Source organism: Colossoma macropomum, unplaced genomic scaffold, assembly GCF_904425465.1.
Source record: "Colossoma macropomum unplaced genomic scaffold, Colossoma_macropomum, whole genome shotgun sequence".
Lineage (NCBI taxonomy): Eukaryota > Metazoa > Chordata > Actinopteri > Characiformes > Serrasalmidae > Colossoma > Colossoma macropomum.
Window position 1 is genome coordinate 17,002,782 of NW_023494806.1, and position 17,623 is coordinate 17,020,404.

At 38.2% G+C, this 17,623-nt stretch overlaps 1 protein-coding gene across 2 annotated transcripts; it reads left to right on the plus strand.

Moving 5' to 3' along the window:
• Positions 1-2,652: 2,652 nt before the first annotated feature.
• hapln1a (hyaluronan and proteoglycan link protein 1a) lies at positions 2,653-14,966 on the plus strand. 2 transcript variants are annotated; one of them, XM_036598804.1, is made up of 4 exons: positions 2,653-2,931; positions 10,564-10,899; positions 11,789-12,091; positions 12,988-13,344. In XM_036598804.1, the coding sequence occupies exons 1-4, from the start codon at positions 2,868-2,870 to the stop codon at positions 13,269-13,271; spliced, it is 987 nt and encodes a 328-aa protein (XP_036454697.1). In that variant the 5' UTR covers positions 2,653-2,867; the 3' UTR covers positions 13,272-13,344. The 2 variants fall into 2 exon arrangements, with proteins under 2 accessions (XP_036454697.1, XP_036454695.1); XM_036598802.1 differs by having other exon boundaries at positions 2,654-2,931; positions 11,765-12,091; positions 12,988-14,966.
• Positions 14,967-17,623: the final 2,657 nt, after the last annotated feature.

Sequence of the window (17,623 nt, forward strand, 5' to 3'; positions counted from 1 at the left end):
TCCAGACTTTCCATACACATCCATAGGTACTGCACTTCCTTCTCCATGTATATGTTTATTAGATGTTACCTTGCTCCCTTGAGGGGCTGAGTCATAAGGCACTCTTCTGTAAGCATATGTTCATGCGACCCACCCATAAAATGACTCATGCTAATGACTCTGCTCACATAACGAATTGTAAGTGTGAAGGAGGGCCTATAACTGATGACTTTTCATGGTGGCACCTCACCCTCATTTGAGGCTCACACTTTGTTTGCTTTGGGAGTGTTCCCACTAACTGGGCACTGGGCTGCATATCAAATGGGGGGAGGGTGCTGCTGCCATTCTTAATCTAAACAAATGGATTTGTGAGGCCAATTTTGCCATGCCAGGCTAATGCTTCTATAGCAGTAGCAAGAGGCCAACTTTAGGATTTGAAAGCAAGAGATGGGCTTTTATCCTCTCTCTCTAAAGGTTAGCTAAGAAAGTATTTGGTATAAATGGAACAGATGGCTAGATATCATTATGCCAAATCATTTTTCAATTTCAACATGATAGCATAGATCAGATGTATAGATTCTTATAAAAGCCCAAAAATGAAATTTGGTCCTTCATCTGATTTGATTGTTCTTGTACAACATTAACAGTGCTTACAATTTCTTTAACGTGAATGGCAAGGACAAATGAGACAGCCACTTAAGAGCCTTAAAGGAAACATGTTTCTGATAAGAGAGACATGGGCTTGTGCCCTTATGTGGTTAACAGATCCCAGACCTAAATGTTAAATTAAGCAAAAAGCTCAAGATATCCTCTCCTGATGAAATCTGCTGAATGTGCAACAGATACTCTTACTGTAGTAAGTGTTTAGCTGGTAGATAGTTGCAATATCTAGTGCTATACTCAGTTTTCTGCCCTTATTTTGGCTTGAAATGATATTTGGCTTTAAAGCCTACTGACCTATTTCAATAGATAAGGGCCATAGACGACATTTTTTGTGTTATCGTATGGGTAATTTTTTTGTCCATTGTGCTTTGTTCGGCTCCAGGGCCAACAAGAGCTCTGCTGTGTTGTAAGTAGCATTTTGCACACTATCTTGCCATCATGCCATTCAAGTGTTCCTTGGGAAATCAAGCAATTGGAAAAAAGACCTGTGAGCTAATATCTCAGACTCCGCTTTGTTCTTCTTGCGACCACAGTTAAGAGCACTTAATTTTCTTGCACTGATTTACAGCTCATGAGCAAACAAAAAGGGTGATTACTGCAGCTTGCCGAAGGTGGTCTTGGTGCACTGAGTTTGTAGTGTTGCGCTTTAGAGACCAACTTCTGTTACTGGTGTAATACATTAAGCATGTTATGAGCATATCATTAACACTAAATACGTAATAGCAACACAGTTAAAGCTCAAAGTGAGTGAATCATGCCTTCTACTCCTGCTCCAAACCATAGGCCCTTCATCATTAGTCATATGAGTGAGTCAGTGCCACCATCGCAGGGAAAGATTATGTAACCACCATAAACCTTAGTGCACTTACTTTTGGGTGTGGGGGCTATGACTTCGTAGGGCTTGAGTGTATACATTGGGGCCTATGGGTCTGCAGCTTTCAGTGCAATTTGGGTTTTTCTGCCTTAAAACCTACGAACATCCACAGCTGGACTAACTGTACAAGAGACTTAGCAGACCATCTGTGGAGCGCAGGCATCCTTCCCTGTTCTCTTGCCAGTCAATGTGCAGGCAGATGGCTGAAAAAACATCCCTAAGGGACCACACACTTCCTGGCACCAACGCCTCTGCATGTCCTCCTTATCTGAACAAGAGCAATGCATAGTCCTATATTAGGGCGTGGATGGGGTTTTGCTATGTGGTCAAGTGGTCACTATCTCTTCCATGTTCCTCCCCCATCAGATTTTTTTGGAGGTGGGAGGCGTGTAAAGGAGATGTTTAGTCAAGAGAACATGGGGATTACAGGATGGCCTGGCTGGCTGTAAATCTACAGACATGCACAGCAGTTGCCTGGAAGGCGTTAACATGTAGCGCCATTGCTCTGTTGGATGAAGCAAATGAAAAAAATCAATCCTCATGTCCAAATCTGGGTTATATTACATTTTCCACTACATGACTATGGATGTAGTTTGTGCAGGTGAGACTACTATATGTAACCTTTTGATGCATTAAGTGCACCATTGCTCCATTGGGTGCTAATACCGTGCTGTAAGATCTAGCCAATTTAATTACTAAGTTCCAGGTTCTGTCAGCACGTTCTCATATTATTATCATCCCCACATTTCAAATGATGTAGTAGTCTCTCCCTGGGTTTTATAGCGAGTTTGCTGTCCAAGTCATAAAAGTTGGTAAAAATTCCACTTAGTGGTCACGCTCTTCTTAATTCAGTTGGCTAACTTTGAAACATACGTAACATACATTATTCCTACATTATGCAATATATAGATATGAATCCCTATAATTAGCTTTGCATATCAACACTGTGATACATGTTTACCTATAGATCCTGTGGAAGCTCAAAGAACAACCACAGAGAGCACAGAAGGCAAGAACCTGGCCTAAATTAGAGTGCAATGGGAGCTCTCGGTGCAAAAAGTATAGGGTGATGGGCGCCTTCATTCTCTCTAAGGGGAGGGGGAGTGGTCTTAGCTGGCCGGGGCTTCAATAAAAGGCTCTTGTGGGGACCTCTGAGGAGCCCAAACTTTCCAGTGGCACCTCCACCGTCAGCTGCCTGCACCTCTCCACCACAAAAAGGGGAAAAGCAGAACAGTTTTGTGTGCATCATCCAGTGTTAGTGTTGACCTGTGTTTGAGCCAGTTCTCCCCTCTTTCTTTTTTTTTGCTTTTCTAGTGAAGAGGCCCTTAGACAAAGGGAAAAAGACAAGAAGATGATCAGTCTACTTTCCTTTGTGTTGTTCTGTCTGACCTTTGCCAACAATGCATACACAGCAGGTAAGGCAAATCTCAGATGTTTTTGAGTGTGAATGAACGAGCGAACCCTGTGTTTGTTTGTATATGTGTAAGGGGGTGTGTGATTGTACTGTAGTGCACTCAAACAGAGGAAAATTGCTTGTGGCTAAAAGTAGCACTGGTAACTCTTTACAGGGAGAATTTATTGGGCTCCTTACAAATTCAGCAGGATGCTCTAAGCTCCTGACTAGAATGAATGAAGTGTGAATTAAAAATAAATGTAAAATGTAAAATGTAAGTGTTTGCAAGTGTAAATCTTGTCTTGATTTTTCAATTCAGTGCTCTTTTTAGTCAAACATGGATTATATTGTCAATATGTTATTACTATATGCCAAAATGTGGCTATAATTTATTGGAATATATGTTCAATACATAAAACGTAAAACATATCATTCTCTGTTTGCAACTGTGAATCTTGATTTTTCAGTTATACTGTTTTCATCCATATGAAAATGAAATATTATCAATATTACCAATACACTGTTAATATGTTCTACAATGTGACTAGAATCTATTGGAATATTATTTTTATATTAATATATATTAATATAATGTTCCATATACAAAATGTAAAGATAACAGTGTTTTTTTGCAAGTGTGAGCCTTATCTTGATTTTAGCCATAAAAATAAAATATATTGTCAATAAATTCCAAAATGTGACAAAAATCTATTGGAATATATGTTGAATATGTAAAATGTAAAAGATAACAGTTCCTGTTTGCAAGTGTGACATTTATCTTAATTTTTTACTCTTTTCTGCCATAGAAAATGGAATACATCATCAATATATTCCAAAATGTGACCAAAATGTATTGGAATATATGTTCATTACATATTTTTTGCATGTAATATACTATGACTTGTATCTAAAACATTACATAAAACTCCATAGCTATTTTATACCACATCTTTAACATCAGGGTAACATAACGTGCTCAGTCAGCACTAAAACTTGTACGAGACGTGTTGTAATTTAAACAGTGTCTTGTAATATTTGGCAGCCAGCTGTGGAGGTAAGGCATCCTTTCAACTGTGCGTAAAGTGGCTCTGTTGTAGGCGTGATACAATCCTTCTGAGTAAACGCTTAGCATTCTGGGGCACCTTACAGCAGACCTCAATTTATGTGAATGGGCATCGCCAGATCCTTTCACTCCACCAGCGCCACTTTGTGTGAATGTGACAGGCTCCGAGAGCAAGATTAACAGCTCCAGCATACAGAGCCCCTTGCTGAACTCTGGCCAAGTGCCCCTCCCTTTCCTTCTGAGGTAATGGTCTGTTAAGCTAGCAGGCTGGATGGGCCTGGGTGGTGGCTTTGGGAGGAGAGGGGGTAGGGCTATTGTGCGTTTATTTCTTTAGGGGCTGCTCAAAACAGGACAGATTCATGAGGGAGGCAAGGCATCATACAGCCATTAGACTGCCATGGCTCAGCAGGAGTGCATGTGTTTCCTCAACTAACATAGCAAAATAAACACAACTGCAATAAATCAATAAATTAGGACATTTTGCTGGTCATCTTAAAATACTTTAAGGAGGTTAGAGTGCCATATCTGATCCTGTAAGGAGAATCATTGCTCCATTGGATGCTAACATACACCTTTACAATCCTTCGTCCACAAAAATATTAAGTTCAAGTTTATGTCAGTGCGTTCTCAAATATAAGCATCCTCACATTTCAATTGATATAGTCATAATAGTCTCTAGTAGAAGAATTGTGTACAAATTAGAGTGCAGTGGGAGCTCTCGGTGCAAAAAATATAGGGTCATAGGCACCTTTGCTCTCTCTAAGGGGAGGGGGAGGTTGGGGCTCTTGTAGGGACCTCAGAGGAGCAACTTTCCAGTTGTACCTCCATCATCTGCTTCCTGCATTGCTACACCACTAGAGTTGAAAAACAGAACTTTTACAACAAATGTGGACATTCTTTGGTCATCAATCATAAGTACAACAAATGAAGCTGTACCTTTTTGCAGCTGTCCAAAGAAAAACACATATCTCCAATGTAGTAACTTTACAGGAGAAGGCATCATTTTTAATGTAAGTTGTTGTAATAAGGTTTTATTCCAAGTGATTTTGGAGCATTTCTATTGGTCCATTCATTATGGAATGTTCATACAATGTACAGGACAGCCACCATGTCCAAATGATGTAGAAAAATGGAACAATGGAAATGCATGTTTTTTAAAGATTGGATTTTTCAAAATATAATTATAGCTTCATTTGTAACACAAGGGCAACATATACCAGGCTAAAAGAAGGCTACATAAGTCTTTCATGACAACTGACTTCAATCAATATAGACATTTATAAAGACTTATTCCAATAGTTAACTCATGCCATCAATGTTGACAAAAGTATTTATAACAACTGACACTTGTTGAAATAAGCCTTTATGAATGTTTATGTAGGCTTATGTCAGTTGTCAAGAAAAGCTTATGTGTTTCATGTACTGAAGGTTATGATTAGGCAATATGTGATGGTATTAGTTGGGTTTAGGCTTCAGCTCAAAGTAAGAACTGGGATTTAGGATAAGAATTCAAAATATTATAGGAAGAGATCAGCTGTGACCAGGGTGGGTTTTAAAAGGTCAAAATAAGATTTACTATAGTAGTAATTTGTCTATGTAAGACAGAGAAAAAGAAATAAAAAAAGCAAAAATAAATAAACGTCCTCCACTGTGCTCACATTTGCGGATGATCTATAACACTGGGAGTTCATGCAGCTTACATGTGAATGTTATGAAAGAGGGCGTGGCACCCAGATGTGTGGATAAGCATGTTCTCCTGCTTGCTCAGCAAAGATGCTCAGGATGTGCGAGATGGTGCCTGTAATAGAAATACAAACCATTTTCTGAAATGTCACATGAGCAGACACAGCTGGGCGACCCAAAACCAGCCCGTCCCTATAGACTCAGAACTGCGTAATTAGAATGTAAAGGATTTAGGGGGCTTACTAACTGTTTCCTGAATGTGTCCAAAGCCTGTTAGTCTGCCAGTATAGCAGATGTAAGAAAGCTGAGGACTGGAGTGAAATGATTTAGCACACCAAATCATTGCGTTACCATAAATTTACAGCAACCCCTCCCCCCTCCCGACCCCTTCCTCACTCGAAGAGGCAGCTGGTCCTGATCTCTCAGTTGTGTAATGTTGCTTTTACTGTGTGACAGTGATGTCCTTTGCCTCGTAAAATGGCAGCGGGTTTTGGCTGCTCCTGTACTTTTAATTGCTATCCATACCGGTTGGGATAGTAATTTTCATTCTGATCTTTTTCCCATTATCATCACAAAATGTTTCGGAAAAAAAAATCTATCAATCTTCAGATAACTGTTAAAATGTTGAAAATTATTTTTTGACCCTGAGCTTAACTAAGACCCTTGTACAAATAAGCTACTCTATGATGTGGAAGAGCTCTGAGCAAGGTTAAAAAAATGCTCCATGCACCGTGCCAAGCAGTTAAGTACGCATGCTTCTGACTTTTATGAGCACTGGGCATTTTTCTCGACTCTTTTGTTGCTGAGGGAGGAGAGCAAGGCAGGACACACTTCTCGCTCCCACTGTTTCTGGACCGTAGTCAAGGGCTGCCGAATGGGATATATATTTTGTAGGGAGTCAGACATGGGGCGGGGGTGGGGGGCAGCCGGCTCTGTAATGCAAAGCACATTTATTGGAAGAAAAAAGTAACCAAAGACCTACTGTGCTTACTTGTAGGCAGACCAGAACAAAGAGCTTGGAAATGACTAGCATAATGTAAAATGTCAACAGCAAGACAAACTGCAATGTAAACCATGTTTAGCACAGTTCAGTCTTTCCCCAGACAATATTCAGCCTCTAAATAGACTTATTCCTGGCTATGTTTGAGCTCTTATAGAGACTGACTTCTGTTCATTCGCTTAAGACAAGCTGGATATTTTTAAAGATAGACTTAAAGATAAGTCTAAGACAACCCTTATATCTAGGCCTGTTATCCTTCGATATCAGTTGAAGACAAGCTGGGTATTTGCAGAAAGGTTCCTTCTTTTCTAGGCAATATTTGGCCTCTAAAGATACCTTTTTAACCATACACATGTAAAAAAAAGAAGGTTCCTCAAGGGTTCTTTTTCAAAGAAAATGGTTCTATATAGAACATGAACACTTAAAGAACCCTTTGCATGATTAAAGCGTTCTTTGCATCGTAAATGCGTTCTTCAGATTGATGGAGAATGTGTTTTATATGGTTCTATATAGAACCTTTTTGAAAAGGGCTCCATATAGCACCCATTAATCATTTAATTCAATTAAACCAAAGGGTTTTATGAGTGTTCATAGTTCTATAAAGAACCATTGTCTTTACTAAAGAACCCTCGAAGAACCATCATTTTTAAGAGTATAAGGTCCAATTTTAGACTTTATAGCTATATTGCTTTAAATGGTCTATTTGCTTTAATATCAGGTTCAATATCAAGTCAAGGTGTTTCTTCTTTTCCTGATAATATTTAACTTTTAAATAGACTTTTCGAAAACTTACGCCTAACTTTTTGATATTCTTTCTTGCTTGCTCTTAAAGAGAGATTGCATTTTTCCTTCAATTACATTGAAGTTTGGGATGGTTCCATTTTTTTCAAAACCATATTTAGCCTGTAAATAGATTTTATCAACCTTTATGACTAGCTTTTTAATCTTCTTTCTTGCTCTTGAAGAGACTGCCCTTTTTGTTCAATATTAGTTTTTTAAAAACGTTGATAATAACAAAAGTTCCTTATCTTTCCAGGCAATAATTACCCTCTAAATAGACCTATTCAACCCTTATGCCTATCTTTGATCTTCTAGTTTGCTCTTGAACTGATATGGCTTTTATCCTTAAATATCAATTTAAGACAAGCCAGAAATGTAAAAAGTTCCTTCTTTTTCTAGACCATACCTAGTCTCTAAATGTACTTCTAAACCCTTATGCATAGATTTTTGATCTTTTTGCTTGCTTTTGAAGAGAAATTGTCTTTTTCCTTCAATATCATTTCAAAACAAGCTCAGTAATGGTTCCATTTTTCCAAACAATATTAAGACTCTGAATAGATTTACTCAACCCTTATGCCTTTTTTAAATCTTCTAGCTTGCTGTTGAAGGAATACTGCCTTTTTCCTTTAATATCAACACGAGACAAGCTGAATATTTGCAAAGGTTCCTTATTCTAGACAATATGAAGCCTCTAGACTTATGCCCAACTTTTTTATCTTACTCATGAAGAGATATGGCTCTTTGTCTTTTGTAATCTATTCTCTCCAAATCACCACTGGCTCAGTAAACCACAGTGGGCACTTTAAAAATGTCTGGACCCTCTCAGTGTTTCCATTCTCCCAGACAAGAGTAAGCTCTGTCTCCAAGGCTCATGTGTGTGGAGCCCAGATCGCAATCTCTGGGTCATAAATTACCGATGTTGTCACATCTGGACAGCTGCCGTTTGATGAGCCATTATGTCAGTTGCCTCCGCCTCAGCATTGGCTCACTGTCCACTTAGTTCTAGTTTATTAAGCAAAGAGGGAAACTGTAATTCACATGCGAGTGATACAATGGGATCTAATCCCCAAATTCAGTGAGCAGAGAAGCTCTTTTGCCTTTTGTCATCGCCTCATTGTTTTAATTACCGAACTGTGATTTCTCATTACTTGCTTAGTGCCTGACATGCTTAGCACCCATACCAGGCTGCATAAGAGATCGATGGATGTTAAATGCGTGGCAAATGCATTTTCCACGTGCAGAATGAACATCATGAAGATAAAGAAGAAGGGCATGGGTTAATGGAGTGTCTTGAGGCAGAGAGGAAGGAAAAGGCTGAGGTAAGGAGAGATAGTCTGGGGCGGAAGGCAGAAAGACTGGTAGTGATCCTGGTATCCGCTGCAGCACATGTGGGAAAGATTTTGGTAGTGGAACATTTCACAAGTTATGGTTTTGCCGTGGCTCCAGAAGCCTACAGGAAAACTCCTGAGAGTGCAGAAGGATTAAGGAGATTCTTAACAGATGCTCAATCCAGCAGTTAAAATGATACTAGGATTCTAAGAGATTGCAAATTGAGGATAAATTAAAAGTAGACTGTAGTAAATGTTGTTTATTAATGTCCCAAAATTATTATCACATTAGTTATTTTGTTTTCATTGTTTAAAATTGCAAAGGCATAGTTTGTGATACTTTCAAACTATACAAATTTTGGGACACTAAAAAACTTAAGGACTTAGATATTTATAATTGCAATATCAGCAATAGGCATTGCCAGCAGAGCAATACCACATGGGGCAGTGGGGTGTTAAGTGCCTTGCCCAAGAGCATAGTCCAGGAATTTGAGCCAATGACCTTGCGGTTGCTGGATTACCTCACCTACCACTACACTACCAGTACATACAACTATGGCAAATCTAAGAAAGGCTTTAAAGAAACTTTTAAAACTTTTAAAAGAGTTATGTACATCACCACAAAGGGTTCATAGAACCTTGTTATGGTGCTATATAAAACCTGTTTTGCTAAGTTTGTAGTCAAATCTTCCATTAACTTTGGAGTCCAGAGAAGCATTTGATTATTATGTAAATGGTTTGGAACTTGTTTGGAAATTGTTTTATGCCTTTAAAATAGACACACATGCTGAAATGTTTAAATGTTCTTTGGTGGTCAAAGACACTTTGGGAAAAAGTAAGTAGAGAGCTCCATCTCTGTTAAATAGACATAGTCTGGCAGCTATAGCATGAGTAGAATAGGAGTCTTTGAGTCTTTGGCTGGCGCACTGCCAAGCTCATGTTTTCCACAAATCAGATGGGGTAGACGAAAGATAAATGTTTAATCTCCATTAAGGCCTAATCTTGCATTTGACAGTGCTTCTCACTGTGGCTGATTTGGCTGTAAGCAGCTGCAGACAGTTTGACCCACTGAAGGAAGGAGGATGCTGGCTGGTGCCCAAAAATAAATCTAATCACGTCAGGGGGGGAGATGCTTTGATGATAGAGAACCATTGACAAGGAGAGCCTTGGCCTCCTTGGGCTTTCATGATATGTTAAAGGTTCCAACTGAGGAACCGTGAGAATGGAGGGGCTCTCTGGGTTTTCCTCAAAGGTACTCCAGATTAGAGAACCTCTGCAGGAGCTGACCCAGATAATTATAGCCCTGAACCTCAAACAGACACAGCAGGTTTCCACCAGCAGTTTGCTTCATGACAAAAATGTACTGTTTGAAAAGTTGGACTGGGGTTAGAAGTCATTTCAAGTAGACAATTCCATTCCTTCGAAATCTATTTTAATTATGTCCTCAAATGGAAGTCATGGGTAATGTGTTCTTTTCCAGTTAGACTGCCACAGTTATGAAAATCTAGGGCTTCTTCTCAACCTTCAGACATCAATCATTGCAATATATTACCATGGCATACAAGAACATTACCAACTTGACAAACTTAAAATTAATAAATACAATTACATATTCACAATAATGTAATTACATGTAATTACAGAACAGTTATGATCAATTAGTGGTAATTAGGCATGATTTTTTACAGATTAATTTCTACTGTTATTTGCTGAGGGGTCACTTATCAGCCATTTTTAGATTATTTGACTAAACACTGAGAGCTAATCTCTATATCTCCATATATTATTTTCTGTTTTCAGAAAGTCGGCACAAAATCTTTGCCAACCCTGGAGACAATGTCACCCTGCCTTGCCGGCTGACACATAACACCGGCTTCTCTTTTGGTGGAACGGGGACCAGAATCAAGTGGATCAAGCTTGAAGATGCTTTCAATGAAGTCGACGTGCTGGTCTCTATGGGCTTCCATAAGGTGAAATATGGACGCTTCCAAAACCATGCCCACCTCCAGGAGGCTGACGAAAACGATGCCACCCTGATTATTAACAATCTGCAGCTGGAAGACTTTGGCATGTACAGGTGTGAGATCATTAGAGGCATGGACGAAAACATTGTTGAAGTGGAGATTCGAATGCAAGGTAATTAAATTTAGCAAAATTGAAAGCATTGTCTTGGGTTAGTATAGAAATGTGGGTTTTACAAGCAGCTCAATGAATTTGTCTGTTTATTGAAACTCTCGTGTATATATTCCAAATGTTGTTCATTTTTTATCCCCCCCAGCAAGTAAACAAACTAAACACTCAAAATTTTAGCTTTCTTTAAGTCAGCTAAAGACAAAGACAAAGACAGATTGCTGTTCTTTTAATATTAGTATTGTTTATCTTGAATACAAATTAGTTTACTATGAGCAGCAGTCCATTTATTTTTTTCTTGCCTTTGGCCAAGACCGCCCTGGCACACATGGCACGAGAGTAACAAGGGGGATTGACTCAAACGAGCATGGTGCCTAGCCATAATGAAAACAGGCTGCCACAAATGGACATGGTTAGCTTTGAAACACAGAACAGAACAATCAAAGGCTTCAGTCTCCTGCAAGTCATTTTTCCACAATTGAATCAAAGCCAGATCTCTTTTGTTTCTTTGTTCACTGATGTTTGATATACATGCCCAAGGATTGCAAGGAGAGCACAGACGTAATTGATACTTCAGCCTATTCCGTGTTCAGCAGTGCTAATACAGTGGCACACAGTTATGCAAGTCTATGGCTTTTCCTCATCTTGTGTTCTCTTGTATTCACTGAACTCATCAATACTGCTGCAACTCCTGAGGTAACCTAAGGTAACATATGAGGTCTATTAGTTAATTAAAGTTATACATTACTTCAAAGCAAAGGTGTCACAATAAGAGACTCACTACTGTAAGTGGACTTGTGTCTTTTATTGTGATGAAGTGCTATGCCTTTGCTGAAATGTTCTAATATCATCAAGTTGAACTTTTCCTTAGGGGAAGCATCACTCTCTTTCACAGGGGTTGTTTTCCCATACTCCCCTCGTCTGGGTCGTTACAACCTGAACTTCCATGATGCTGAGACGGCTTGCCTAGAACAGAACGCTGTGGTGGCTTCCTTCGACCAGCTCTACCAAGCCTGGAAAGGTGGGCTGGACTGGTGCAATGCTGGCTGGCTGAGTGACGGAACCGTGCAGTACCCCATCACCAAACCCAGAGAGCCCTGTGGAGGAACGAGGGCCGGTGCTGGACTGAGGAGCTATGGTCAGCGGGACAAGGCCAACAGCCACTTTGATGTCTTCTGCTTCACTGGTGGATACGATGGTGAATGAAGTTCTTGACTAGTCTATTATTATTATGTTAATCCTTCCAAATTACTAGCTAAATTATGTGCAGTTCATTAGAATCATATTTATGTGACACAAATGGTAGCATTTATTATATATTTATTTTGGTGTTCATGCTTTTAACACAGTTTGCATATACATTTTGCACTTAAACAAGCATGGAAAGCAATACACACAGCTCAGTTGTATGGATACATGTACATAAGTAAGGATAAGGAATACAAATAGCAGCTATATGGCAACTAGATTTGCACAAAATAAATGTTGAATAAGGAATATTACCATAACAAATACCTTTAAACAATATACTCTTTATTTTATTTGCTGCCTAGCCAGGTAATAAGAGAAACTACAGTTATTACTACATAACTTACATATTAGTGACATAGTAATTACCTAATAATTTATAGTAATTACTGAATAATAGGTTTTGACATTAATAATCAAATAAAAAGCCTACACTCTTAAAAATAGAGGTATGACAAAGAGTTCTTTGAGCAATGCCATAGAAGAACCACTTTTGGTTCCCTAAAGAACCACAATTAAAAAACAGACTTAATGGCATTGCTCAAAGAACTACATTTGGAAAAGAAATGAATGAGTGTGAAGAAACTTTGAAAGGTTTGCAGAAAGGTTCTTTATTAATTTAAGAGTTCTTCCTAGAACCTTTAAATTGTGTTCTGGTTCTATAAACCTTAAAAAGGCTCTTCACACTCACACAGCTCCTTTGCAAAAATGGTCCTCCAAAGCATCATCCATTGAAGGGAACCAAAAATGGTTCTTCTATGGCATTGAATAAAGAACCCTTTCTGGCACCTTTTTTAAGAGTGTAGGATCAGGGGATTAACATTCTCCACCACTTTTGGTTGCCAGGTCAAGTCTTCTTTGTGGACCAGAAGCTGACCTACACCGAGGCTGTGCAGGCCTGCCAGGACGATGGAGCTGAGCTCGCCAAGGTTGGGCACATGTTCGCTGCCTGGAAGCTGCATGGTTATGACCGCTGCGATGCTGGCTGGCTGTCAGATGGCAGTGTTCGCTACCCCATCTCCAGGCCCAGAATGAAGTGCAGCCCGACGGAAGCCGCCGTCCGCTTCATTGGATTTCCTGACAAGAAACACAAGCTCTATGGTGCCTACTGCTACAGAGCTCACCAGTGATGGTCTACCATCACTTTAGCTCACAGAGCAACCAATGATCAGCAACAAACAAGCATCAAATCTGAAACCAGTGCAGTCAATTAGTATGAACTACCATAAAAACTGTGAATATCTTATATTCTAAAGCAGTGGATTTCAACTTTGGTCCTTGAGATCCCCTAACTTCCATATTTTTGTGTTTTCCATGTTCTTATGCACCCACTTAAACACAAAAGAACAACTTGTACATTACCTGATTAGTTATATCAAGCATGTTAGAAAAGGGAAAACATTTAAATGTACAGTGGAACTGTGGTATCATTGTTGGGAACCACTGCTCTAATGGAAGATATTGAAAACTGTTTCATAATGCAACATTCCAGATATTTCAGAGTTAACTTTCTTTTTCATATTAGTTTCTACTGATTGCTGGGCAACATATCTCTTCAGTTATAGCATGTTCAATATATTAATTGAATTTGTCAGTCTATAATGAGGGAAAAACTAAAAAAAATTAGCTTGAAAATTGTAAACTTGACAATTTGTTTTGGCTCGCCTAAACAAATGGCCAGTGTAAATTTCGCAGCCATAATAATGATTCTTCCCAGTATAAAAATGTCCTCAACACTTGTTTGTTGTTTGAACACTATGAACTGTGACCACATTGCAATGAAATGTAAAGTGAATGTATGGAGCCTAAACTATCACCAGGCCTAATAACTAATTGGTTGTATCATGACACATAATCGTCATTTACTTTTCCCCCCTGAAATTTTAGAGCCTGATATTCTTCATATATTTTCTTCATGTTATATTTGTAATATTTCTCAAATTATGTTTCTTTCCCTATCATTTGCATTCTTATTTGGGGAAAATCACTTTTTTTTCCCTTTACCCCTTATCCTTGAAGGAGCCATGGGAGGATCTCTGACAAGTCCAGTTTTTTCAATAGTGATATTGGCCTATAAAAGGCAGACTTGGGCAATACTTTTGTTCAGATGTTTTCTTCCCATCTTCCCAGCAAATTAGTCCAATATAGTCGTGTCACAGCTGGCACAATTTCTTTAAAGTATGAAGGTCTGACGAGCTGCTGGCGATGCAATGGATTTTGGATTATTGCGGAGAACTGCAAATGCAGTTATGCTGCACCCAGAGGCACATGAAATCTTCAATAGGACCCAGTTGCTTACTCGCAACAGCACTATGAGAGACGTAGCTTGAGAGGTAAAGTTGCGGTATTGAAGGTATGAACAAAATGTTGTTTCTGAGAATTTGCTTTGCAATGCCACTAAGCAACTGATCACCTAAGCTTTAGGAAGAAAGGAGGAAGATTTCAATATAAAGCATATTTACTATTGTCATTCTTAAGTTTGAACACAAGTTTCCCAGACGTGCACACTTATGAGTAAGGTGGGCTTGATAAATTGCAATTATGCTGTGTTGATGTACGGACTAAGTTACTTGCCTTTGAGAGCCAGATACGTTAAGCATTTTCTATTCTGTTTCTATTGACATGTGGGTTTGTTTTTGTGATGGGAAGAAAACTCTACCTGAAGTTCCATTTTATACTACAAAAGCCACAATGCACATAAACAAAAGTGCTACTTTTTAAAACAAGTACTGTTTCTTTTTATGCACATAATAGAAACATTGTTTTACTCTAAAATGCAGTGTACGTTTTTTTACAAATGGAAAATAAAAACCCACAAAACTGAACGGCTGATGGGGGTTTCATTTCATTTATTAGTAAACTGCGGTTGTAATTATCTTGTGCCTGGTGCTGCAGGTCCAGGGCTGTGCTGACCATGCAGTAAATGTTACACTATGAATGCCAGCATTGCCCAAAAGTGCTTAATTTTACTGTGCCAAATACAATTGCATGAGTGAAAAATGCATGCACTAAATAGTTACTATACTATGGTTCCTGGTTAATTCTGAAAAGAGGCATTTTCATTTCATAGGCGAAAGTTAATTCCAGGATTCCACCCTACACACTCAAAAAAGATGGTTCTTCAAAGGTTCAGTAGCAAAGAAAAGTGTTGTATGTAGAACCATCAACACTCAAAGAACCATTTGCATGATTAAAGGGTTCATTGCATCATGAACATTGAAGTTTTTCAGATTAATTGAGAATGTGCTTTAGATGGTTCTACAAGGATTCTTCAGATTGATTCTTCAGTTCTAAAAGGATTCTTCAGATTGATGGAGAATCTATATGTTTCTATGTGGAACCTTTTTGAAGAAGGTGCTATACAGCACCAAAAAGGGTTCTTTTATTGTTACAAGCTTGACATAACAACAGAAGAACCCTTTTTGATGCTGTATAGAACTCTTTTCAAAAAGGTTCCACATAGAAACATATACAGATTCTCCATCAATCTGAAGAATCCTTTTACAATGCAAAGAACACTTTAATCATGCAAGGGGTTCTTTGAGTGTTCATGGTTCTACATATATCCATTTCCTTTGCTACTGAACCTTTGAAGAACCATCTTTTTTTAAGAAAGTATAAGAAAAATTTTGTGAAATCAGTTCAAAGTCAGAATTGAAAACCCATTTTGGACTTTTACTGACTTGGACTAAAGTCATTTCGCTTTGAATGAAGCCCTACCTTAATTATGTTTAATTTGCTAAAAACTACTGAACATTTTATCACTACATATACAATAATAAAGCTTCCAAAACTTTACCAAATGTTTGTGAAATGACTGTTTTGGTAGTGACAATTTGAGCTAATTTTGAGTAGAACTCAAAAACGCTAGCCGAAACATTACTAGCAAGCGCGGCATTGGACAGCTGTACACACATAAAATCAAAATGTGTTTCCTTAAAAGACAGAAGAAAATAATAACAGAAAATCTGTGTTTTGGTAGCAACAATTTAAATGTTACATGCTGATTTTCAGATTTTGGGACATATTTACTTTCTAAACAGTGGGATCTAACTAATCCTCATGTAGCCATATGGAACAGGGATGCAGTCTCACTTTTAAAATGCAGGGGTGTGGCTAAAATAAGGCTCTGCCTATAGACAACAGCATTTTTTGAAAAAAAGTATTTTTTTATTCAACTTATAAATCAAAATTTTTAACTTCACTTTTAAAAAAATTGTGAAAATCAGAATAAAAATACAACAAAATTGTACCATTTTCACAAAATTAACAAAAATACAGGGGTAAAAAGTACCTTATGACTGATGATTTTGTGCATATTTAACTTATTAATTTCTCAATTTATTGTCTTGGGTATAAATAGATCATAACATAATCCCTGTAAATATCTTAGGGTTTTATTGTTTGAGCTAATTCGGTAGAATGGTTCATATATGCACATGCTCACTGTACAGGGGCATGATAAAACCATTATTCATGTGAACCCCTTTCATGTTACCCACTCGCTGAATGTTATACAACCACTGCAGAAATCCCTCACTGCGGCCCACCACATTCAGAGCTTTAGATTGCATATTGGGCTCTTCATAGGAAAATTAGTTCAGAGCCCCTAAGACTAGACCTTAAGTACAAATCTATCAGTTACAGCAAATGGAGATTTTGTTCTCTACTGTTCTCCTCAGGCTGCCATCAATTAAATGTTGAAAGTTCCTCTACTGACTCATAGCTGGAGGTGAGTTTTCTGGGCTTACTGCACATATTTTGATCTGATCCCTCAATCCACTGATTTTCCTGGGGCAACTGAGGTCTGCTAGATATTTTCCAAGCAGTGACCTACACTTTCCAAAATATCAGAGGCAGTAATGCATTTCACAATCTTGAAATGGAAAGAATGTCAATATTCTAAAAATGGCATAATTTGAGCCTTAGGGGCTCGATTGTTCTCATCATCCAAACAAAATATTCTTTTAACACAAAAGAAATGCTCTTACTCACATTTGCTAGATTAATTGCAGCAACTTTTCCAAATGATAAATGCCAGGTGTTCAAAGAATAAACATACACTCTGAAAGCAAAATGTCAAACTGATTGAGAAACACAGGAGCTATTATAGTTATTAGAGAACAATGTCAGGCACACAGGCTGCATTTGTGCTTTCTTAATGCAGCGTCAAATTTGGGATCTTTTTCTAAACAGCAAACTACATTTATATTTGAAATCACACACTGAGTAAAGGCAAAAATTCTGCTTCGCATATTATACTGTGATGTTTCAAAGGGCCCAAATACTACATTTTTCTTGTGCTTTACTGTTATTACCTCTGAGGTTCATTTACTTTTGTGTGGTTCTGTATACCAAAATGAAGAGGATGAATAGGTTAATATATGTAAATGTGTTGTTTTTTGTGAGATCACAAAAGCACATTGAACACAAGCTGTTTCTGCAGCTTAGTTTCCATATATGGAATGATACATTTTAAAAC

Excerpts from the sequence above, each read along its gene's own strand:
- hapln1a (XM_036598802.1), top strand. The coding sequence starts at position 2,868 with ATGATCAGTCTACTTTCCTTTGTGTTGTTCTGTCTGACCTTTGCCAAC. Across the intron at positions 2,932-10,563 it reads CAACAATGCATACACAGCAG|AAAGTCGGCACAAAATCTTT; the intron begins GTAAGGCAAATC and ends TTCTGTTTTCAG. Across the intron at positions 12,092-12,987 it reads CTTCACTGGTGGATACGATG|GTCAAGTCTTCTTTGTGGAC; the intron begins GTGAATGAAGTT and ends TTTGGTTGCCAG.